Source organism: Delphinus delphis, chromosome 16, assembly GCF_949987515.2.
Source record: "Delphinus delphis chromosome 16, mDelDel1.2, whole genome shotgun sequence".
Taxonomy (NCBI): Eukaryota; Metazoa; Chordata; class Mammalia; order Artiodactyla; family Delphinidae; genus Delphinus; species Delphinus delphis.
Window position 1 is genome coordinate 83368956 of NC_082698.1, and position 25086 is coordinate 83394041.

At 49.3% G+C, this 25086-nt stretch overlaps 1 protein-coding gene across 2 annotated transcripts in view; it reads left to right on the forward strand.

Moving 5' to 3' along the window:
* The first annotated feature begins 1792 nt into the window (after window positions 1–1792).
* ABCB10 (ATP binding cassette subfamily B member 10) overlaps window positions 1793–25086 on the forward strand; it is a 32411-nt gene continuing 9117 nt past the window's right edge. For both annotated transcript variants that reach the window (XM_060035116.2, XM_060035117.2), the window contains exons 1-8: window positions 1793–2379; window positions 9582–9782; window positions 10556–10758; window positions 14482–14616; window positions 15377–15523; window positions 16509–16644; window positions 22878–22973; window positions 24190–24399. In XM_060035116.2, coding sequence (XP_059891099.1) covers window positions 1884–2379; window positions 9582–9782; window positions 10556–10758; window positions 14482–14616; window positions 15377–15523; window positions 16509–16644; window positions 22878–22973; window positions 24190–24399 — 1624 coding nt within the window. In that variant the 5' untranslated portion in view covers window positions 1793–1883. The remainder of the gene's footprint in view (window positions 2380–9581; window positions 9783–10555; window positions 10759–14481; window positions 14617–15376; window positions 15524–16508; window positions 16645–22877; window positions 22974–24189; window positions 24400–25086) is intronic.

Consider the following 25086-nt stretch of genomic DNA (forward strand, 5'->3'; position numbering starts at 1 on the left):
TTTTTTTTAAAGAGCCACGGATGTTTTCTTTAGATTCTTTGCTAGTAAATAAAAAAATTCTTGCCTTGAATATCATATGATAGCTGGGTGGGGTTTTTTTGTTTTTTTTTTTAAGCATGACAGTTTTGTCAGGGATAATTTTCAGATTATCAACTGACTGTTAGAAATGCAAGCAACACAGAGAGTTTTGGTTTTTTCATCAGCTACACTTCAGGTATTTTTCTTTTGACTCCAGGCCCCAGAGATTGGTGGCTGAAAAGGCCTGGCGGACTTCATTCCAGGGAAGGCAGAAAGCAAAGGCCAATCCTGCCCTCCCCAGCAATCAGCAGCAGTTTTCTGGAAAGTAGGAAACAGAAAAGAAGAGGAAGATTAGATTTGAGTTAAAATTGTCACTTTCTCTCCAACTGGGAGAAGGTCATTCTCTGACATGATGTGGGGTATGAGGCACCGTATCTCTCTTGTTTGCAGAAGTCACCTAACAAAATCTTTCCCAGTAGGACATACCTACTCATAAATCAGCAGCGTCAGCTTCAATCACAGCTTGCATTCTAGAATGCAGACACCAGGGAGAGGCTGACCTAAGGTAACCTGGGGGGACTCCATGCCCCCCTGGCTCTCAGAGGTTGGAATTTAGAGGATGGCATGCTTCCTGCTGTCTTCACAGGGGCATTTAGAGAGCGATTTAATCCCGCATTATCTTTCCATTATGGGTACTTCTCCTCAAAAGTCCTACAGTCTTTATCTACCAGGGCCCCAAGTAGGGGGCGGTAAGTGAGGCACTCTCCTAGGGGCAAAATTTAGGGGAACCCTAAATAGCCCCAGTAATCAAGATAAACGGTATTTTAACGCAAAAAAATTAAACAAACAAATTGGCAAATAAAGCTGCTAACTGCTTGGTTTTGGAAATAAAGCTTCCAGGGCTGGGATCAAGGTGAGGAGAGAGAGGTGGGCTCGTACAAGTGCGGGGGCAGATCCTGCATTTGATATTTTGATATATTGTTCATTATGGGGTTTTCTGCATTAATTTTGGCCTTTAAAAATTTTTTAACTAAAATACTTACCTTGATTATTGACTTTTTTTTTCGAATCCATAAATACTGCAACTGAGGCAATTGCCTCTCACTGGCCTCACCCGAGTCCCGGCGTTTAAAATACTGACGAGTCAACAAAAAGCTATCCACCTTCCCGAACCACGACTCTTAGATAAGGACCAGGCCCCGGGGTACAGACACCCTGCCGTGAAGTCTCCGCGTCCCAGTGGGTTTAGACCCTCCCCTCCTCCTTTCCGCGCTCGGGTATTAAAACACTGCGCGTTCTGCCCGGCCTTACTCGGAGCGGCCGGCGCGCCCGGGCCACGTCCGCTCCCGCACGTCTGTCCACGTTAAGAGATGACCCCTTCCCTCTCAGAGACCCAAGTTTCACTCACCGCCAAGGCCGTCCCGCACAGCGGTCCCCAGGCCCGCGCACTGCCGCAGCGCGCTGTCCGCTCTCCTCTTTCTAGGCGCCGGGCCCGTGTGATCGCGCCTGCGCGCTCCGCCGTGCGCGGGCGTGAGAAAGGGCCCGCGCCGCTCCCAGGTTCTTCCGGAGGGGCAGAGGAGGGCGAAACTGCTCCCCGCGCGGCAGTGCGCAGGCGTAGCGGCGCGCGGCGCTTTCTTCCGCCTCAGCCACTGCGGCTCCGGCGGCGCGCCAATCGCTGGGCTGCCCGGTGGGGGGCGCTGCGGGCCGGGGCGCCCGGGGGTGGTCGGGGCCGGGCTAGCCGCCCCGGGGCGGGGCCGCGCGGGCCGGGATGGGGCGGGCGTCGGGGCGGGGGTCCAAGCCGGCGAGCGGCGGCGGCGAGCACAGGAGAGGCTGCGGACCGAGGCGCAAGGTTCGGACGCGGCGCCATGCGCGGCCCCCCGGCCTGGCCGCTGCGGCTGCTCCTGAGGCGGGGCCCAGCCGCCCGCGCCCCCGGGACCCGGCCGCCGCCGACGCTCCTGGCGCCGGCGCGGCTTGGGGACTCGGGGCCATCGCTCCTCGAGGGTGGCGAAGCCGCGCGAGCCCCGCGGTGCCGGGCGGGCCGCTGCCCGGGCGGGGGTCCCGGCAGCCCCGCGGGCGGCGCGGGCCTGGCGCGGCTCCTGGCGCTGTGGACGCGGCCCTCCGGGCCCTCCAGGTGCGGGGCGCTCGCCGGGCCCGGCGTCCCCCGGCTCCCGCGCGCCGCGCTCCCCGGTGGCCCAGCGGCGGTCGCGCGGGCCGGGGGCGAGGCTTGGCTGCGCGAGCCGGCCTTGCCTGCGGCCGCGGCGACCCCCGGACACGACCCGCTGCAGCGGCCCGTGGCTGCCGGGCGCTCGGAGGCCCAGAAGCTCCTAAGGCTGGCGCAGCCCGAGCGCCGGAGGCTGGCAGGTAGGGCCCCCGTCCCCTCCCCGCGGTCACCGCGACCTTACACACGCGAGGTCCGGGGCCGCCGAGAGGGGCACTGCGGTGGCGGCAGGGGGACCCGGGGCCACTGGAAACGGTGCGGAGGACGGGGTGCCTCTACCTGGGCGTCCCCACCTGGAGCGCGGACAGAGCGCGCCTGCTGTAGCGGTGTGGAGCCGGCAGGCCCGCCAGGAATCTGCTCCCAGAGCTAATGTTTGTTTTCTTATCTTGATACGTATTATACAAATGGGGTAGCATCTCAGTGTTGCAGTTTTCGGGTCTGTTCCGTTTTTACTTTGCTGGCGTTCTCAGAATGACCTGGGTTTTTTCCCCGTATCTTTGTAAAATTAATCCTAGCCCCAAATAAACCAATGTTGTCATATGTGCGTGCTTCAGGCAAGTTTATTAAGCAGCCAACAATATTTTTACTCTGTGAAGCAAAGCAGTGTAAACTTTTAAGGTTTGTCCCCTGCTTTTGTCTCCTGGGTGGTAGGCAGGAAGTTACTAAGTTCTTATCAGAAGAGTCAACACTGGTCGTGATCAGTGATCTGTAAACTCCAGAAGTGTTGAGAAACTGTGACTCATAACCCAACTAAATCATAATTAAGTAATTTTTAAAAAGAAATCAAAATGAATATTTTTAGGGCTTCCCTGGTGGCGCAGTGGTTGAGAGTCCCCCTGCCGATGTAGGGGACACGGGTTCGTGCCCCGGTCCAGGAAGATCCCTACATGCCGCGGAGCGGCTGGGCCCGTGAGCCATGGCCGCTGAGCCTGCGCGTCCGGAGCCTGTGCTCCGCAACGCGAGAGGCCACAACAGTGAGAGGCCCGCGTACCGCAAAAAAAAAAAAAAAGAATATCTTTAGAAACAAAATCCAGATAAACAGATTTTTGTATAGCTTGTCATTTTAGCCATAAATGGAGAAATGTTTAAATGCAAGGGCCTTGTAAGATCTCAAAGGTTTTGAGACTTCTCCAAGTCTTCGTTTCTTTAATAAATATTGAGTCTCATTGTGTGCTAGGCCCTTGGGTTCCACTGATGAGCAGGAAGAAGCATGGTTCCCGCTCCTGCTGGGGCTTGCAGCTTAGTGGGGGAGAAACATTGATGAAAAGATATGTGACTGGAGATGAAACTGCACGTGTGATGAGGGCTTGCAATGAGGGCTTGTGAGGTTCTTAGGCTTGAAAGAGGAGAGAATCCCACCTTTTTTTGTTACAAGTCCATTGCTTTAGGAAGGATAGTCCTAGAGAGCTATTTGTGATGTAGGGCAGGTTGGTGCCGTGGAGGAGGGCAGTAGAGTGGGAACATTTATACCTCTCACTGACTGTTACAGTTTAGGGGGCTTCTTGGTATTACTGAGGTATAAAGAGAACTATCTCATCGCTCAGTTGGTTGTGCGTGTATTTTTATGGAAATAAAGTTTTTTTCCTTTTTCCTCTTTTAAAAGAAAATTTTGAGGCTAGGAGCTCTCACTGGCCTGTGAGCTGCTTGGGAAAGGGGCTGTGTCTGCCTCATCTTTCTGTGTCTAGTCCTTAGCCTGTGTGTGTGTGTGTGTGTGTGTGTGTGTGTATGTGTGTGTACTTTTAAATGAAGAGGCCAAAAACAGCTGAGTTGAAGAGAAGGAATTACAATGTTAATTTGTTAATTTTTAGGAAAAGGAATACAAAAATCCTTTTTCAAAAATTCCGCTGTACGTTTGAATAACAGTGTTTTCATCTGTGTTCAGTAGTTTGGTGAGCATGCTGCCTGAACTGTGTGACCAGAAAACTTTGGTCTTAAGTGATTTGTGTCAGAAACTTTAAAAACAGGGTCCGCCATTTGAAATGTTTACAGGTGTCTGCTGAGAACAGTCATTTTCATTTCTCTTCTAAAGGAACCACAGTCCTCGATGCTCTCCGCGGCCCCTCCTCCCTGTGTCTCACTTTATGTAGGAATTTGCAGATATCTTCCAACAGCTGTGGCCTACAAGGTCGCTCCGCAGTCTTTTTTCACTGATAATTCTTCGTCTTATCACCTTGGTCACAGGAGTCTTAAAAGATGGAGGAGCTCACTGCGGAGCCCCTGTGGGCTGATGGGATAAGAGGTAACTGGTCAGAGCCGTCCTGCTGGGCCTGGCAGATAGAAGCGGCTGCTGGGGCTCCCAGGGAGTTAGAGACAGGCTGCGCGGTGCGTGGGGTTGGGAGTTAGGAGGGGGCCGTGAGATGCCGATGGAGGGTCTCTGTGCGGCGGGCCCGGTGCAGCAGGGGAGCTTGTCTTGCTCACGCTTTGCAGGCAGGCCCCTGGTCAGATGTGGCAGGTGCACGTCCAGCCCTCCACCCCCAGGGTGTTCACTTAAACACTGATAAGGGCCTGTGTGGTTTGAGAAGAGGACAGTTCTCAGAACCTGATGCCCGCCAGGAGCTTTTGCTGCATTTGTACTTACATTTTATGGAGATAGACCGTGACGTGACCAAAATGAACAGAGTGGTGAAACCAGTGGGTGCGGTAAGCAAGGAGAGGGCGAAGCATGTTTCCTGCAGCCCAAGTCGGGACAGAGGGTCTGACAAGGACAGCACTGGTGGGACAGTGAGGCTGAGCCTCCGCAATGGAGACTGCTCCAGAAAGCCCTACGAAGTACCACGTTGCAGAGAAAACATGAACATTCTGTATCTGTGCTGCGAAATGTGCTAGTCAGAGTTGATTCAAGACGGAAATACACGCCAGATTTTGAAAGGACTTAGTATGGAAAAAGAATTGTGAACTTTCTTTACTTTTTAATGTTCATCGCATGTTGATTAATATTTTGGATATATTGGATCCAAATATACAAATAAAATACAGTATTAAAATTAATTTTACCAGTTTCTTTTAAATGTGGCAGCTAGAAGATTTTAAGTTCTGTGGGCGGCGCCCGTCGCGTGTCTGCTGGACAGGAGCACCCGACGCTCTGGCCTTGCCCAGACCTTTGTTCTCCAGGTCACTCCACGAGCCTGCGAGGCTTCCTCACCCTCCGCTTCCTGCTGGCTGTCAGCCCCCTTCACCTCCTGCCCTGGCCAGCTTAGCTAGATGCCAGGCTAGCTCAGCCTCCAACCTGCACCGGGCCTCTACTCCTTTGTTCCCTGTAGACACAGAAAGCTCCTTTCCTCCTCTGTCCCACCCGTCAGAGAGTGGAGCTGCTGGCAGGGACACGGGTCATTCCTGACGCCTTGCGGTGACAGCTGTAATATAGATAATAGCGGATACTTACTGTTTACTAGGTACTGGGCACTGGGCCCGAGGCTTTACGTGTGTGTGTGTGTGTGTGTGTGTGTGTGTAATTTCTCCTCACAACATTTCTGTGAGGGAGGGGTTCTTTTTATTGCTATTTGACAGATGAAGAAACTGAGGCACAGAGAGTTTGAGTGACCCACTCAAGGTCAAACAGCTAGATGGCAGACCCTGTCAGTCCCAACTTCAGAACTGACCTTCCCAACATGCTTCCCAAATCTGAAATTCTCAGCTCCTGTAGAATCTAGTTCTTAAAAATATCTGCAGTCCTTGTCACTGTCCGTATCCCCTCTGCCCCTCCCCGTTTCACCCCAGTTCCCCTCTCACCTGGATCAGGGGAGCCTCAGGTCCTTTCTTTTCACTCTGCTGCCAGAGTGGATCATGTAAAATGCAAATCTGACTGTCTCACTCCCCAGCCCGAGGCTCTTTTAGCCCTGCCTTGCTGCAGAGTCCCAGTTCTACTTTAGAACCCGGAGCCTAGTATGCCTCCACTTTATTTCTCAGTACTTCTCTGCACCAGAGTCCCTGTTCCAGCTTTATCCTGCAGCCTTCCTGCTCCCTGGCTGCCCTCACCCGCAGGCGAGGCCCCTGCTGTGTTCTTGGCTTGGAATGTGAGAAGACGAAGAAGACAAACTTTGTCTCAGAATGTGGTTCTTCAGTGTATGAACTGGGTGACCTTGGGCAAGCTCCCTCACCTCTCTGTGCTTGAGTTTCCTCTCTGGAAACAAAAATGAGGGTGATAAAAGCATTGTTGGAGAGAGTGCATATCAAACGCTTCAGAGAGTGGTGGGTGGTTGGTGCCTTAGTACTTGAGTGACACGGGGGTAGCTGCACCTGCCCAGCACAGTGAGCAGACGAGTCATTAAAAGATCTGTCCCGTATCCAGTGGTGATAGACATGCTTGAGAGCCTCCTCCGCCCCCCAGACCTGTCCATCCAGGAGCTGTCTACCGGCCACAGCCCTTCTCCCAACAGCCTCTGTTTCAGGTTTTCCATCCCCTTTCTTTTGGAGGAGATTTCTCTTATTCTTTGAACGCTGTGATGCAGTAGAATGAGGGTAACGGAAAGATACTTGAAGATACCTGTCAAGAGACAGATGACAGTTGCTTGGGACCCGTCAAGCAAGGATAGGAACAAGCAAGATGCTTAACCATGGAGAAAAGGTGGGGAAGAGTTTCCAGAAGGATTATGGTATACTTGGCTTGTCGGGTTTGGGGAGGAATCAGAGATGACAGCTGTGGCGCAAATCTACATGATTCATGAATGTCCGAGATGGTGCTATGTAGTAAAACCTTAATTAACAGGAATCCAGCCCACCCAACGCGGAAAAAAAAATTTAACTTTTGTATACATTCAACTTGTAGAAGAAAGAGGCAAATGGCAATAAGACAAGCTGTCAATCGTTCTTTGTTTTTGTTTTTTTAATTAAAAGGAAAGAGAGGGGAGATCCTGGAACGAATTTTGATTCAGCCCAATTCCTTTCTCTTTGTAATCATTATCATTACTGTGTAAGAACTAGTGTGTGTTCATGAGATACAGGTTCTTATTTCGGAGTTGTAACTTTGAGTTTGAAAACTAGAGGCGGGAGGGAGAGATGGACCTTGATGGCACTCTGCATACATTACACTTACTGAAGTATTTGCCAAAGGGAAGAAACAGACCAGAGAAGCTGGCTGCTGATGACAGATGAAACAGGCCTTTCGGGTTAACCCCCGGCTCGCCAGGCCACTGCTTTCTGGAGCAGCCCGTTTGCCACGACCGTGCCCTGCAGAACCCGAGCTACACTTGCCTCCTACACCCTTCGGGCTTCCAGTCCCTCTGAGCACTGTCATCAGGAACACAGCGATTTGAAACAAGACCCCGGGTCTTAAAGCAGAAGGAAATGGCCCTTGGCCAGGTTCACGTTATGCAGTTCGGTTGTGATAAAAGGGGTTTTCAGCCAGTCACATGGGCTTTCTGGCTCTGGTAAAGGAGTCATTGCCACACACGGACTTCCTGAGCCACCAGATCTTACGATTCTCTTTAGGCTGTTGTCGAACTCTGATACGCTTTCATGCCTCCTTTGCCAAAGTTCAGTTTATTTGTTCATTCATCCAACAAATATTTATTGAGCTTTTCCTATATACCTGTCCCTGTAGGCAGTGGGGATACAACAGTGAACAAAACAGACAGAAATCTTTTATCCTACTGGAGAGAGACAGTAGACAAGTGAAGCGTTGCGAAGTGCTGGGAGGAGAACGGAGGGCGAGGCTGCTGTGTTTGGGTCTGTATTAACAGATAGGACTGCAGAGCAGGCCTCCTTGAGGGGAGGCCATTAGAAGACCCCCAGGAGGGGAGAGAGTGTGTGCAATGTTCCCGACTTAAGTCAGGCTCACATTCCTCCTACAGCTCTGTTTGCCAACTGAACAACCGGTTCACACTGAGTTCGTTCTCTACTCTTTTTATTAAGGTTTCGTGAAAGTAAAGCCTTTCACTGAAGTGTGAGCATTAGGCAAGACACAGATAGAGAAGCTGTTTGCAGGGTGTTGGCAGCACCCATTCCCCAGGGCTCAACCCTCATTGTGTCCACTTGGGGTTCTCGCCATTGATTCTCCAGTGATGGAGCTAGCTGGGCCCCAAGCGGGACCAAACTCAGAAGGTGCACAGTGGCACGCGCCCTGCCCCAGTCACTTGATGCCACTCTTCAGAAGGAACCTCTGTTACTTGTTTCTTGCTACTCTCCTGGAGATATTCTGTGCATTCATGAGCTTGAAAATCAATAAGCAAAAAAGTGCCACAGATGTTAACATCTGTGTCCTGGGCTTTTTCACTAACAGTGTATCTTGGTGGATGGCTTCATGTCTCTTCCTATAGACTCACCTCGTTCTTTTTAACGACTGCATAATATTTATAAAATAAATGCTCCATAATTGATTTAACTTTTCTCCATTAATGAACGTTCAGGATATTTTGAATCTTTTGCTGGGATAAGCAATGTCATAATGAACACCCTTGAGTGTACATTTTTTGCATACACATATGGGAGTGTATCTGTAAGTTAGAATCTTAGAGCTAGAATTGGTGGATGAAAGGGAATGTGCATTTATGTTTTGACTGATAAGATCACATCGCTCTGCCGTTGCAACTGTACCAGTTTGCACACCCACTAGCAGTGTAAATGCTTCCTTTCCCACAGCTTTACCAACACCATGCTGTCAAATTCTTTGATCTTTGCCAGTCATTAGATGAAAGTGTAGTGTAAATATGCATTCCTCTTATTAGGAATGTTGTTATCTGATACATGTTGTTCCTAATTGGATTTTCTCGATATTTTCTTTTCTGAAAAGATACTGTGCCCTGTGTCTTTTTTGTTTTTAAGGCGTGTGAACAGTTGTGTTCTTACATGTTTTATTATCATGCTCATACTCTGGTACTTTATCTCCCAGAGCAATAATATTAAGAAGGAACGTATCACATGTGTAATGGCTGCCCATAACTGCTTTCCAAAGGTTCAAGTGTTTTGAAATATTAGACATAATCAAGAGCTTTACCTGCATAGTTTGATCTTCAAGCTAAGATACAGTTAGATGCCAGGAAATAACAGTGTGTAGCACGAATGTAGGAAAAATGTCATCTCGGGAGGGAGGCCAGAACGGATTTTTGTGGTTAGCTGTCAGTTACTCCTGAGGAAGAAGAGAGCAGCAGACCAGGGTAAAGCAAAAGCCGTCTTGTCTGGGTACTTGGGGACGATCAGTGCCCTTACAGTCATCCTGCCTGATTTGGCCCCAGAAACTACTCGGTTCTTCCCTTTAGTCAAGGGTCCAGGAGCTAATGGGAGGAGACTCCCGGCATCTGAGAGCATCACATGATCTGAAAAGTTTATTCGGGAAAGAAGCGTGATGAACTCAGCACCCTGCCCCTTGGCCGAGGCACCGATGAACCGGAGAGTTGCTTGTGTTTTCCAGCTGCAGTTGGGTTTCTGACGGTGTCCAGTGTCATCACCATGTCCGCCCCCTTCTTCCTGGGGAAGATAATCGACGTCATTTACACAAACCCCTCTGCGGACTACAGCTCCAGCCTGACCCGCCTCTGCCTGGCGCTCGGCGGCGTGTTCCTGTGCGGCGCCGCGGCCAACGCCGTCCGCGTCTACCTCATGCAGACGTCAGGTGCCACGACCCATCTCCTGGGCCACATGGGGTGGGGGTTGGGGGGCGGATCTCGTGGGTTCCCTGTGCTCCGGCCCCCATGTTGTGCTCTCTTCCTCCACCGTGTGGGGGACAGGGCCAACACGGGGCTGGGGATTGTTGTAGATCATGTGTTCTGTGCTCAACCTGCCTCTCCCGTGAATTGGAGCGCAGTCGCCTGTGTGCCTTCCGGGAGGTTTCAGTGAGGCGGCCGCAGAAGCCGGGCCGTGCCCCGCGCTGTGCCGCCCCTGCAGGCGGAGCCGGGCGATAGTGGTCCGTGTCACTGTGAGGCTTGCTTGTTAGTAGGCGGTGACACCACAGTGACGCTAGAGCCCGGCACACCCGACTCCAAGTCGGTTGCTGGCCATTTAGCTGATGAAATACTCTCTAGATAAGTAACCAGTTCTTGCCATTCGAAGTTAAATCCAGGAAAGGATTGCGAAGGAGAAGCAAAATTAGCTTTTGAGAAGTTAAGGTCGTAAAACTTCTCTGTAAGTTATACTTTACGAAAGTCTCTTGGTCACATTCCGTTTACTACTGTATCCTGTTCTCGGCATCCTCGGGCTGTGGGCACCGAGAGGAGATCGGTGCTGGTCAGCAGCGCGTGCCGATTAGTGCGCACGGGCTCCCACCGCACCCGAGCCGGCGCAGACAGGCCTCCGGGGCTGCGGCTCAGAAGAGGCGCCGACCTCGGGCCGCGCGGCTGCGTGTTAGCGGCTGAGCCCAAGCCGATGCCACTGCTCTTTGCCTTGCAGGTCAGCGCATCGTGAATAGGTTGAGAGCTTCGCTCTTTTCCTCGGTTCTGAGGCAGGAGGTCGCTTTCTTTGACAAGACGCGCACCGGAGAGCTGATCAACCGCCTGTCCTCGGACGCGGCCCTGCTGGGGCGGTCGGTGACCGAGAACCTCTCGGACGGGCTCAGGGCCGGAGCCCAGGCTTCCATTGGCGTTGGCATGATGGTATGTCGGCCCGGCTGCCGGGGTGCCCTGCGGCCGGGGCTCGGCCCGCGCCCTCTTCTCAGGCGTGAGGTGCGCTCCGTTGAGCTGTTCTCATCGCTGTCGCAAAGGCCGCGGGGACCTGGAGCAGCTGCTTCCTTGGTGGCACCTGCGCCTTCACTTCTCCGCCATGAATTCCTGTCTGGAGAACGGACCGTTGGCATTTAGAAAAACTTACCTTGTTGCCTGGGTTTTCCAAGAACGTGTGAAAGTGGTGGGAGGGCCCTCGGGTCCTGAGTGTGGGTCAGAGGAGGGGTGTCAGTTCCGTCCCCAAAGGCAGGAAGCTGCCACTGCCGTCTGGATGGGACAGAGGCCTCATTTCCTCTCCTCCTCCTATCAGGAGCAGGTCCCCTCCTGCACGCAGGCAGCTCTGCCCTCCCTTAGGGGAGCCGGCTCCACCCAGGCCCGTGTCCCTTCCTTAGCTGGGGGCCTGAGCCCAGCTCCCTTCTTCACACCAGTGGTCTCTTCAGACCTGCGCAGCTGCCTGGTAGGAATGTAGTGCAGGCCACGTGTGCCAGTGTACATTTTCTAGTAGCCACGTTTTAAAAAGCAAAAAGAGGGAATTACCTGGCGGTCCAGTGGTTAAGACTCCGCGCTTTCACTGCTGTGGGCCCGGGTTCAGTCCCTGGTCGGGGAACTGGTACTAAAATCTCACAAGCTGCGTGGTATGGCCAAAAAAAATTAAAAAAAAAAAAAAGCGAAAAGAAAGGTGAGGTGAGATTAATCTTAATAATTTTACTTAATATAAACAATATTATCAATTCAACATGTGTTTAATATAAAAATTGTTAGATATTTCAAATTATTTTTTCATATTAAGATTTCAAAATATAGTGTGTTTTCTTTTATAAATTTATTTATTTTGGGGTCTTAGTTGCTTAGTGCAGGTAGTTGCAGCGAGCGGGGGCTACTCTTCGTTGCGGTGCACGGGCTTCTCATGGCGGTGGCTTCTCTTGTTGCGGAGCATGGGCTCTAGGCGCACGGGCTTCAGTAGTTGTGGCTCGCGGGCTCAGCAGTTGTGGCTCGCAGGCTCTAGAGCACAGGCTCAGTAGTTGTGGCACACGGGCTTAGCTGCTCCACGGCATGTGGGATCTTCCCGGACCAGGGCTCGGACCCTTGTCCCCTGCATTGGCAGGCGGATTCTTAACCACTGCGCCAGGGAAGCCCCCAAAATATAGTGTGTATTTTATACTTACGGAACGCTTAAATCTGGATGCTAAATTTTCATTGGGAATACCTGATCTGTATTTAGATTTCATAAAATTTGTGGTTGAAAAAGTATATTAACATACCCAAATTCCCAGACATTCTTAAAACTTTACCAATAACTAAATAGAAATGGAGTATCAGTTTTTAAATTTAAATTTTAATTAAAACTAAATAAAATGTAAGGTTTAGTTCCCCAGCACACTGGCCACATTTCAGGTGCTCAGTAGCTGTGAGAGGCTGTCATCTTAGCATAGTTCTAGACCCCTAGAATGAGGACGGTGACTGATCTTTTCTCACAGGTGGAAAAGCTTGGGTTTCTGTCCTGTGTCCCACAGGGCATTCAGTCCAGAGCAGAAGAATATGTTGAGCCTGTAAGATCTGACATACAGAGTGGAAGACAGCTTTGAAATCTTATGTATGCCCAGCCAAGAGAGAAGCAAAACTCTGGGAGAAGGGCCCTCCTGAACTAAAGCACCATTTCCAGATATTAATAGTCCAGGGCTCAGGAAGAGCTGGGAACCTCTTTTTGTAGCAGGTGAAGAGAGTCCCAGTGTAGGGCAGGTGGCTCATCAGGGGGAGGGAGCCTTAGTACCTTGAGCTGCATAGCAAAGTACCACACCTGGGGGCTCAAACAACAGAAGTTTATTTCCCGTGGTTCTGGAGTCTGGGAGTCCCAGATCAAGGTGCTGACAACGTAGGTTCGTTCTGAGGCCTCTTCTCTTGTCTTGTGGGCAGCCATGCTCTCGCTGTGTGCTCCGCTCACAAGGCCTGTCCTCCGTGCTTGTGGGGAGAGAGCTGACTCGCTGGTGTCTCCTCTCTTAAGGACCCGAATCCTATCAGATCAGGGCCCCCGCCCTTATAACCTCATTTTACCTTCACTCCTTCCTTAGAGGCTCCATCTCCAAGTCCAGCCCCATTGGGGCTTAAGGCATATGAGTGTGGGGGGGACACAAACACTCAGCTTATATCAGGGCCTCATAAGGGGGCATCCCCTGGGACCTGGCCTTTAGCTCTGGAGGAACAGAAGTGTGCTTTGTTTCTCATGGGCTCCCTGGACCTGACTATGGTAAGCCTGCTCCCAAGAACCTAATGATGTCTGTACCATACTGCCAGTTTGGTAATTTACGTTCGGGGGTCTCCCTCCCACCATTAAGATGTGTGTCCTGATACTCCAGCGCTCCTTGTATGACAGCACCCTGCAATATTCTTCAGAAGGATATTTCTAAGCGTGGAACCGGAGCACGGGAGGGAGGGTTCTGAGCCCGTCCCCAGGGCCTGGGGGGCACCGAGGGATGCTCCTGCCCCCCGTGCAGAGGGCTTGCTTGGGCTGTGCTGAGACCTGCCTGGGTGCCTCGCTGCCCCTGCATGTGTCCTGTGGCCACTGCCATCCCAGCGTCTGCTTGTCTGCTCAGGGTGGGTCGTCCCATGGATCAAGGTGCTGAGCTCATTGCTGCCTCAGGGCCTCTGTGTACTTGCTCTTCCAAGACCACATGTCCCTGTGGTTTCTCTCTCTCTCTCTCTTACCTGTTTGCTCTCTGACTCTCATCTTTGCTGTCCCCTTGGATGAAGCTCCATGTGGGTCAGTTATCTCCCAGGTGCCTAGAATAGTGTTCGCTGCATGACGGCATTAGGCAACCAATGAGTAAATAAGTGAATGATTGCGTGCTTCGTCCTTTACTTTACATTTCAGTCTGCAGCTTTTCCTCAGCATTTTAGGAGAGCCTTGTACTGATGATACTATTTTATAATTAATAATTTGTCGAAGAAATGCTAGTACCATTTAAAATACAATCACCTAATTGCAGGGTTGGCTACGGGAAAACCCCACTGTGTTACTTCCCCTTCGAGCAACTCCAGTTGTTAGGAGACTCCTCCTTTTGTTGAGTCTAGATCCATCCAACTGCGATTCCAGTCCTCTGAGCCGCGGAAACAGCTCTAACTTGGTTGTTACACCCCCTGCCAAGTCCTCTTTCAACTCTGTCATATGATGTGGGTATTTTTGGTCTTGCTGCCACCTGAGTCATTTCAGTGAGATATTGCTCAGGTTGTTCAGAGCCCTTGATCTGGACCTGAATGCAGAACTCCTGGTGAGGTCTGGCCAGCGTGGAGCAGAAGGCGGCCTCCTTCCTCTGCTCACATCCTGCCCCCCTTCTCTGTCGGTGAACAGCGTGGCCTGATTTACACAGCACTGGTCCTGCGTTGTGTCAGTAGTGGTGCAGCAGTGGAGGGTAAAAGAGCCCCACCCTTGCTTCAGCAGCTCTCTGTCGCGTCACTCCTGTGTGGCAGGCTGAATATTCATGGGGCTTTGTGAAGATTGAAAATGTTTGAAAAGTTCTACCAAAACTGGATGTACGATTTTGAGACAGCAACCTTTAAGCCTGCCTGTTAATTTCAACACACGCACACACTTAGAGCGGGCAGTGAGAATGTCTTGCTACTCTGTGTAACACAATACCTTTTGGCTTTTGTTTTTGACAGTTTTTTGTCTCCCCTAATCTGGCCACTTTTGTTTTGAGTGTGGTGCCTCCAATATCCATCCTTGCTGTGCTTTATGGCCGATACCTACGGAAACTGACCAAAGTCACTCAGGACTCCCTGGCACAAGCCACTCAGGTAAAGGCCCCTCCCTGGTGTGGTCTGCACTTGAATGAACTCAGAGCCAGGGTATCGGTGGGCAGACCCTAAGGGATGTGCTGAAGCTTTTCAAAAAAGTACTTCCTTTTCCTTACATTAGCCCCCCGGATCTTAGCAACACAAAGTACTCTGCCTTCTAGACTAGATTAGTACCCACACCTCAGCGTTGAGCCCACTTGACTGTACATTGTGTGAACTTCTTACTGTCACTATTTCTTATAGGACGAAAAAGCTAATTATATTCTGAAAATAGTTTCTGGATGATACTCTGTCCTCCATTAATGAATAAGGGTAGCTTTGTAATGCTATCCAGTATTGTCTTTTTTAAAAATTAAAAATAACTTATATTTTCATGTTACAAAACCATGCATATTTATGAAACTAAAATTTTGAGACTATAAAGAGAAAAAATAACATGCATAATTCTAGCTCTCAGAATGAATGTTATTAACATTTTGGAGTCTATCCTTTTCATCTGTCTTTTTCACTACGTAAAATATATGTCTTTATCTATCTACCTACCTTCCCATTTATCTCTTTATCTACCTATATATATGATGTGTCTATGTATAAATATATATTTGTTTCCAAAAACAGGATTGTTTATCACATACTCTGCTTTGTAATCTATTTTTGACTTAGTTGCGTATCATGAGCAGCTTTCTATTGATAGTATCTTAAAAATGAGAACCACATTTTAATTTTGCCTCCCTCGAAATATATGTATTATTTCTCCCAGCTAGCTGAGGAACGTATTGGAAATATAAGAACTGTTCGAGCTTTTGGGAAAGAAATGACTGAGATAGAGAAATACACCAGCAAAGTGGACCATGTGATGCAGTTAGCAAGGAAAGAGGCATTTGCTCGGGCTGGTTTCTTTGGAGCAGTAAGTAGATCATTTTGGAAAGAGTGGAAAGGGTAGACGTTATGACTGGGAGGGGTTTTTATTCTGTGAATCTTGCCATACGTAGAAAATACTTCTCCCTCAAGAGTAAGAATTACCATCCTTAAAATATTTTTGTGAAGGAGGAGAAAAACAAGTAAATGTAATTAAAAGAAAGGTGGTGAGACCAAGACAGTGTGGGATTGGGCACTGATTCTCAGAGTGTGGTCCAGACCAGGCATGTCAGCTTCACCTGGGAACTGGTTAGGCACACCAGCTCCACTCTGGATGTCCTGAATTGGAAACTCTTGGGATGGGGCTGGCAATCTGTGTTTTAGCCCCAGGTCATTCTGATGCAGGCAGTTTGAGACCCACTGAGGATTAACCAAAATAATCTCAGTGTATTTCAAGAAGGAAGTATAAGAAAATTGATCACGTTGATCACAATGAACTCGGGTAGGACACCGAACTAGAAAATCACCATGATGGCAGATTCATAATATGTTCAAACTGGAAAGAATGTTAGAGGTGATTCAGTAACGGCTTTGACTTAACGGATAGGAAGGCCCAAGGAGGCAGCACTTACAGAGACCACGCACCTAACGCAGGTCAGGGCAGGTGAGCGAGATGCAGGGCTCTAACTTCTCAGTGCAGCCTGCCCAGCCCAACACGGTACAGTGTACTGATTTCCTCCAGTTAGGGAAGGCCTCCTTACTATCATTTTTCTCCTTTGCAAATTGATTAGACTGAGTAAAATAGGAATCTGATGGGTGACTTAGTGTTTAGGTTTCTGTGTTAATGAGATTATTTCCTTCAATACTGTGATATTTCAAAAGTATTTTTAAATTCAGATTAAAACTTACTTAGTATTTTGGAAAAATCTTGCTTGATGGTGAAATGCGTAAAGGGAATTATAGGCCATGCAAATGCTTTTTGCATTTGGCGACTTTGGTTCCCACCTGACTTCTGTGTTTTCTTCCCTTGACAGACCGGGCTCTCTGGGAACCTGATCGTGCTTTCCGTCCTGTACAAAGGAGGACTGCTGATGGGCAGTGCCCACATGACAGTGGGTGAACTCTCTTCCTTCCTAATGTATGCTTTCTGGGTTGGATTAAGCATTGGAGGTATATAATTTAAATAGGCTTGGGAATTTACAAATCAAAAATAGGGTTATAGTTTCTGAAATGAAAAGTTAACTTTCCCATTACTCCACCTCTCATCAATTAACTAACTGCAAAAACCTCTCCTAGAATGTTACTCCAACTTGACTTTGAAAGAAAGAGCAGAGATACAAGTGGGATCCTCCGTGGGGTCTGGAATTTCCAGGGTTTTGCAGGCCCCCCGTAGCTGGTGGAGCTCCGGGTCTCACTGGAGCTCTTTCCAGCTGCATGTAGGGCAGCCTGTTCCCTTTCACCGTAGGATGGATGCTGGGGAGGAAGGGTGGTGTGAACAGACATGTACAGGAACCCCCGTCCTCTGGTGGTGATGCTTCCATGATGGGCAAGTCACTGGTGGGGAGTAAAGTTCCTTCTGTACAAAGTCAGCCATGTTCAAAACTAGTGAACAGTCACAAATATAAGTGATGAAGTACACGAAGCACAGTTGCTTGCTTTTGTCAAGAGCCTCTCAGATGAGCTTTCATCGTCTACTTCTGAGTGAAGGGAAGCAAGACCCGTGGAGTCTGCGAGGTTTTCTTTTCCGTAGCTTTCCTGAGGCCCCAGCCAGCTGGGAGCAGATGATTTCCTGCTTTGGAAAGGATGGAAAGGTTAGATAAACACTGAAGTCTGGTTCAAGGAGCTCAGGTATACCATGGGGGTCACCTCAACCCGACACTCTTGTTGTTTTCAGGGTTTCAGGGTTTTCTACTGGTTAAAGGTATAGACTTTTCCTTAGACATCTGCAGGCAAGTGAGGATGTTTTCTGGACTGAGATTTCCAGAGACTCCTTTAAAAATAGCATAATAGTTCCTCTGGCTGGTCTTGAAGACAAACCTGATCAAGACACTTCCGGGTGCTGAGTGACTTGGGATGCGAGAGGGCCAGTTCAGGAGGACAGAGCAATGACAGTGTTTCTCTTTTCTCTCCGTCTCTTGGGTTGGGCCTGTCGGGCTGTAGGCTCGCACACCCGTGTGGGTGGGTTCCTTTCAGCCTTTTGTCCCACCTCAGAGCGGACTTGTCTGCCGCCACCTTCCCTCTCTGTGGCCTTCCTGTGCACGGTCCACGCTTGACCGCTGTCAGCTTTCTTCCTGCCCGCCCCAATCTTGAGTTTTCTGCCACATTTGTCTTGATCTTTCTTAGTCCCTCTGCTGACACCTCCTTTTTCCCATAGTACTTGACCTGATAGACACTACCTCTGTTTTGGGGTGTTCTGCTGCCCTATCTTTTGTCCCAGGTTCATAGCTGTGTCTTGCACAGAAATTGGTTGGAAACACAGTTCCCGTCCCCTGGGAGTCAGTTACCTCCCCTGGTCACAGATGTGCTGCTGAGGCTTTGTCTGTGCTTGAGATTTCGGGGGGCTCGGCCTCCTGAGCCACAGGCCACCCCACAGCTCTGGTTGATGGTTCCTGCCGTCTGGAGGTGGAGAGAGGAGTGAAGTGTGGGCGGGACTGTAGGGACCTGTTACAGGTTGAGTTGGGTTTTAAATGTCTTTGTGAAGCTCACTGTTTAGAGTGATTCTGTAATGAATCTGCAATCAAGAAATCCTGTTTTATTTATTAAATAAATCAGAATTTTTATATGTTGGTTCCTGCTTAGAATAGATTTTACTGGAAAAAAAAAACCCACAGTAAATTCTACATTTATTTTCTGTTGTGAGAGTGTCAGAGGTGCTATTTGAAGGAAAACATGCTTGTTTCTTTTATACCAGAGAAGGCTCTTACATCTTCCTATCAAACCCAATATCTTTTTTTCTTACATTTTTATTGAGGTGAAATTCACATAACACAAACTTAATCATTTTTAAATGTACAGCTCAGTGGCATTTAGTACATTCACAGTGTTGTGCAACCACTACCTCTGTTTAGTTCCAAAGTATTTTCCTCACCTCGAAGAAAGGCCCATACTCGTCAAGCAGTCTATACCCGCCTCCCCAGCCCCTAGCAACCAGTTTGCTTCCTGTCTGTATGTATTTACTTATTCCGGATATTTCACGTGAATGGAATTATATAGTTTGTGGCCTTGTGTGTTTGGCTTCTTTCCCTTCGCGTGTTTTCAAAGTTCACCCACATTGTAGCATGTACTTCATTCCTTTTTGTGGTTGAATAATATTCGATTGTATGGATAGACCACATTTTGTTTATCCAGGGCCATTTTGTCTTTGTTTCTGTTTTCCAGAGTCTAAACTCTTTACTATGTTGTGAACTACTTCCAACTCTTTCCCTTGGCTTTTCCTTCCTTCCTTCCTTCCTTCCTTCCTTCCTTCCTTCCTCCCTTCCTTCCTCCCTCCCTCCCTCCCTCCCTCCCTTCCTTCCTTCCATAGACTTCTTAAAAGAGCAGTTTTAGGGGCTTCCCTGGTGGCACAGTGGTTAAGAATCCGCCTGCCAATGCAGGGGACACTGGTTCGAGCCCTGGTCTGGGAAGATCCCACATGTCACAGAGCAGCTAAGCCCGTGTGCCACAACTCCTGAGCCTGTGCTCTAGAGCCTGTGAGCCACAACTACTGAGCCCACGTGCCACAACTACTGAGCCTGAGCTCTAGAGCCCGTGCTCTGCAACAAGAGAAGCCACCGCAATGAGAAGCCCGCGCACCACAACCAAGAGTAGCCCCCGCTTGCCACAACTAGAGAAAGCCTGCGTGCAGCAACGAAGACACAATGCAGCCAAAAAAAAGGAGCAGTTTTAGGTTCACAACAAAGTTGAGCAGAAAGTACAGAGAGTCCCATAGACCCCCCGCCCCCCATGCACAGACTTCCCCATTTATCAGCATCCCCCACCAGATGGTGCATTTGTTATAATCGATGAACATACACCGAAACGTTATCACCGAAGTCCAGAGTCTACCTTAGGGGGTCACTCGTAGTGTTGTATGTTCTGTGGGTCTGGACAAACGTATAACGGCATGGATCCACCACTGTAGTGTCATACAGAGTAGTGTCACTACCCTAAAAATCCTCTGTGCTCTGCCTATTCATCCTTCCTTCCCGCCAGCCCCTGGCAACCACTGATTTTTTTTACTGTCTCCACAGTTTTGCCTTTTCCAGATGTCGTGTTGTTGAAATCATGCAGTGTGGAGCTTTGCACCTTAGCTTCCTTCACTTAGTAGTAGGCATTGAAGGTCCCTCCATGTCTTCTCATGGCTCAATAGCTCTTTTCTTTTTAATGTTGTCTGGATGGACCACAGTATCCATTAAAAGGACATCTTTGTTGCTTCCAAGTTTTGGCAATTATGAATAAAGCTGCTGTAGACATTTGTCTGTAGGTTTTTGTGTGGATATAAGTTTTCATCTCCTTTGGGTAAACACGGAGGAGCACGATTGCTAGATTGCATACAGTAACAGTATGTTTAGTGTTGTAAGAAATCGCCAGACATTCTTCCAAAGTGGCTGCACCACTGTGCGCTCCCACCAGCCCAGAATGGGAGTTCCTGTTGCTCCACGTCCTCACCAGCATTTGGTGGTGTTAGGATTTCGGATTTTTGCTGTTCTGATAGATTCGTTGTTGTCATAATTTGCTTTTTTCCCTGGTGACGTGATGCAGAGTATCCTTTTATATATTTATCTGCCATGGGTGTATCTTCTTTGGTGAGATGTCTGTTTGTCCATTTTTTAATTGGCTGTTTGTTTTCTTATTGTTGAGTTTTAAGAATTCTTTGTATACAATAGTCTCCCCTTATCCTCGGTTTCACTTTCTGTAGTTTCAGTTACTGGTGGTCAACTGCAGTCTGAAAATATTAAATGGAAAATTCCAGAAATAAGTCATAAATTTTAAATTGCACACCATTCTGAGTAGCATGATGAAATCTCACGCTGTCCTGCCTCCTGCCTGGGACATGGGCCATCCCTTTGTCCAGCGCATCCCACCCGTTAGTCTTTTGGTAGCCGTCTCAGTGATCAGATGCACTGTGTAGTACTGCAGTGCTTGTATTGACGTGACCCTTGTTTCACTTAATAATGGCCCCAAATTGCAAGAGCGGTGATCTGGCAATTCAGATATGCCAAAGAGAAGCCATGAAGTGCTTCCTTTAAGTGAAAGGGTGAAAGTTCTTGATTTCTTAAAGAAAGAGAAAAAATCATATGCTGAGGTTACTGAGATCTATGGTAAGAATGAGTCTTCTGGTCATGAAATTGTGAAGAAGGAAAAAGAAATTCATGCTGGTGTTGCTGTCCCACCTCAAACTGCAAAAGTTACACCACACTGCTTAGTTAAGTTGGAAAAGGCATTTAATTTGTACAAGATACTTTGAGAGAGACCATGTTCACATGACTTGTTACAGTATATTGTTATAATTCTATTTTATTATTAATGTTACTCTCTTACTTTATAAATTAAACTTTATCTTAAGTATGTGTGTGTAGGAAAAAAATACAGTTGACCCTTGAACAACACGGGTTTGAACTGTGAGAGCCCACTTATACAGATTTTTTTTCAATAAATACGTACTGTAGTACTACACAATCCACGGATGCAGTTACAGAGGGCCTGCTACAAAGTTATACATGGATTTTCACATGTGAGGGGGTTGGCGCCCCTAACCCCTGTGTTGCTCAAGGGTCAGCCGTAGTATATATGGAGCACCACGGTTTCAGGCATCCAAGGGGTTTTGGAACGTATCCCCCGCGGATAAGGGGGAACTACTGTATTTTGGATACCAGTCCTTTGTCAGATGTGTCTTTTGCAAATAATTTCTCCCAGACTGTGGCCCATCTTCTCATTCTCTTGACAGTGTCCTTCACAGAGCAGAAGTTTTTAATTTTAATGAACTCTAACTTCCTTATTTTTTTCTTTTGTGGATTGTGCTTTTGATATGATACTTAAAAAGTCATTGCTGAACACAAGGTCATATATGTTTTTCTCTTATGTTATCTTCTCAGAGTTTTATAGCTTGGCGTTTTACGTTTAGACCGCTTTGAGTTAATTTTTGTGAAAGGTGTAAGGTCTGTGTCCTGAATCATTTTTTGCACATGGATGTCTGGTTGTTCCAGCACCATTTGTTGAAAAGTCTACCCTTTCTTCATTGAATTGCATTTGCTCATTTGTCAAAGATCAACTGACTATATGTATCTGGCTCTGTTTCTGACCAATGCATTCTTAATTTAACCTGAAGGTTTTAATCCACTGTATCTTGTATAAATAACCGTATACCTTAGACAGAATATTTGAATTGCATTTTTTCAGCATGCTTACTGAGGGAAAGTGTTACAAGTATATGTTCTGGCAGTTGACATGGAGTGTACTTGGAGTTTAAATCATTAATTAAATCATAGTTCAAAGGTGGCTTTAAGAAGAGGTTGGAGGCTTCCCTCGTGGCGCAGTGGTTGAGAGTCCGCCTGCCGATGCAGGGGACATGGGTTCGTACCCCGGTCCGGGAGGATCCCACATGCCGCGGAGCGGCTGGGCCTATGAGCCATGGCCGCTGAGCCTGTGCTCTGCAATGGGAGAGGACACAACAGTGAGAGGCCCGCGTACCAAAAAAAAAAGAAGAGGTTGGAGTATTTAATATTGCCAAATTTCTTTTCAGTTTTTAGCCTAGTAAAAGTTGTATTTGTTGAGTGTCTGAAAGGAGGGTTTGATTATGTGGATATGTCTTTTAAATGAATATTGGGGTACCTTAAGTTCCTTATAAGTATGGGATAAGCATTATATTTTATTTATATTGCTATGTTTTTGAGTAGGTAGACTTTTATGTAACATTGTGATTTGTTTTTTGTGTTTTTTTTGCGGTACGCGGGCCTCTCACTGTCGTGGCCTCTCCCGTTGCGGAGCACAGGCTCTGGACACGCAGGCTCAGCGGCCACGGCTCATGGGCGCAGCCGCTCCGCGGCATGTGGGATCTTCCCGGACCGGGGCACGAACCCGTGTCCCCTGCATCGGCAGGTGGACTCTCAACCACTGCGCCACCAGGGAAGCCCTAACATTGTGATTTTAATTCAGTGGTTGATTAATATGACTATATGTATTTATAAATTCCCTGATCTGACCAAACATTAAATCCTTACTAGAAATAATGAAATTGGAGGAGGAGAAACTGAAGGAACACAAGGGTATGAGACTGAGGGAACTCTGATGGATTCCCAGGTAGCTGCTTCAAATCAGATTCTGTATTAACAGCAGGTTGTGGTCACTGTTCCCAGAGGTGCGGGAGTAGCAGAGGGCCGTTTCCTGGTACCAGTGATAGACGTGTGCCTTTGCTTCTCACCCAGGTCTGAGCTCCTTCTACTCAGAGCTGATGAAGGGCCTGGGTGCCGGGGGCCGCCTCTGGGAGCTCCTCGAGAGAGAGCCGGAGCTTCCTTTCAATGGTGGGTCTGAAATGGGTTTGCTCCTCTTGGCTGGGGTTAAACAAATGTGGTTTCGGACCGTGACACCAGCTTCCTGCCCCACTTGGGATGGACGAGCTGGAGCGGGACGCTGTCCCTTGCATGTGGCAGGGACAGGGCCGTCAGCGGGGTGGGCGGTGAGGAAGCACAGCTGCTGGGCTCTGTCATGGGGCCCCAGGGCGTCCCTGGAGGCGTGGGGACTGACCACAAAGTGTGCAGCCACTGCTTACCTCCCTGCAGGCGATTTGCTACCACAGACAGCAGGGTAGAAGTGAGTGCCTCTCAGGGGTGCAGATAGGAAGGGCCCGGCCAGTGGCCAGTGCCCAGACTCGTCTCCCTTGGTGCTTTTGACGTTTGTGTAGGCAGGGGGAGGGAGGCAGGAAGAGGGATCACACGTATAAAAGCCTCTGAGTTGCCTGGCTTCGGGGGTGGGGTGGAGGGTGCTGGTGCTAATTGGCCGGAGCTGTCTCCTTCATCAGCTGCTTCCCGGGAAGCCGGTGCTCGGGGCAGCTGTGTGGCCTGGGCCAGCCAGCCAAGGGGTCGGGGGACGGGGCTGGGAGCGGCAGCCACTGCCAGCTGCTCGCTGATTCCCTAGGTACTGGCGTTGGCCCCAGGTCAGTAGTGAATGCCCAGTATTCTCCACTATGACAGGCTGGGAGAGACTGAGCCCCTTCTCCCAAGTCAGGAGCAAGGTTACACAGGACAGAGCAGACCTCTGACCCCCCTCTAGCTCCGGGGCTGTTGTGCAGCGCCCGCCTGTTCATCATCATCCTCTGAAAACATTGATTTAGAGAAGGTGAGGTAAACCCTAGACAAGGGAACCGCGGAGGCAGCATACAGGGAGAAGGCCACTGGGCTCGCCCGGATGGCTCCCGGGCTGGAAGCTCCATCCACGGCTCGGTTGGCACGGGCAGCCTGGCCCCTCTTCACCTCGGCGTCCCGTCAGTAAGCCTGGGATGGGGACTTCTACCTCTCAGGGCTGCGAGGCTCCAGCAGGGTGGCGGGCGTATGGTTGTAGTGCCGATGCAGAGTGGGTTCAGGGAAGCGCTGGTCGGAGGCCTCCTGACTTGCCCGGGAAGAGCCCAGACTCCAGGACTCGCCATGCTGGGCCGTGTCTGCAGTCAGACAGGCGGGCACTGGGCTCCGCTGTGAGCCTGAGCTTTGCCCTGAGTGATTGGAGCTCCATCTTCCCTTGCAGAGGGGGCCATTTTAAACGAGAAGAGCTTCCAGGGTGCTTTGGAGTTCAAGAACGTGCATTTCGCCTATCCAGCTCGCCCAGAGGTGCCCATATTCCAGGATTTCAGCCTTTCTATCCCAGCAGGATCCATCACAGCACTGGTTGGCCCAAGTGGTTCTGGCAAATCAACAGTGATTTCTCTCCTGCTGAGGTTGTACGACGCCAGCGCTGGTGAGTGGCTGAGCACATTGTAGGACGGGAGGCCTCTCCTGGGCCCCCAGAGAGGGTCAGGTTACACAGGGGCCGTGCAGTGCGCGAGTTCTGAACACAGAGGGTTTGTTCCCAGCAAGGAAGTCCCAAACAGAGGATTCACTTTTCAGGCTATGGCAGCTCACACAGAGGGCCCATCAGGCACGTTGTATCTTGTGTTCGCCACTCAGGTCCAGAGTGACTTCCTGAACCCCATCTCCTCGTCTCCCGTGTGGTGCTTCCTCCACCGGGAGAGGGGCTCCAAGAAGGTGCCTCGGGGCTGCTGAGCACCACCGGCCACGGCAGCGCCATGAGTACGTGCCACTCTGTGCCGGCCCTGAGCTTGTGCAGGAGCCCGGGCTCTCCCTGAAGCCCTCCAGTCCTCCTGCCTGGGGCTGGTGTGCAGACAGGGCATGTGGCCGTCACTGATTCACTTCTGGGCCGCTGCTCCATTGAAGCTTTCTTGCGGTAGTAGAGATTTTCTTACAGACTTTTCTCATTCAGATTTTTTTTTTTAATTTTTAACTGGATTATAGCAGCTTTCAGAGCAAAGAACACATTATTTTACTTCTTTATATCTTTTTAAAATATACAGTTGACCTACAACATATTAGTTTCAGGCGTAGAGCATAATGATTCCATATATGTATATACTGTGAAATGATCACC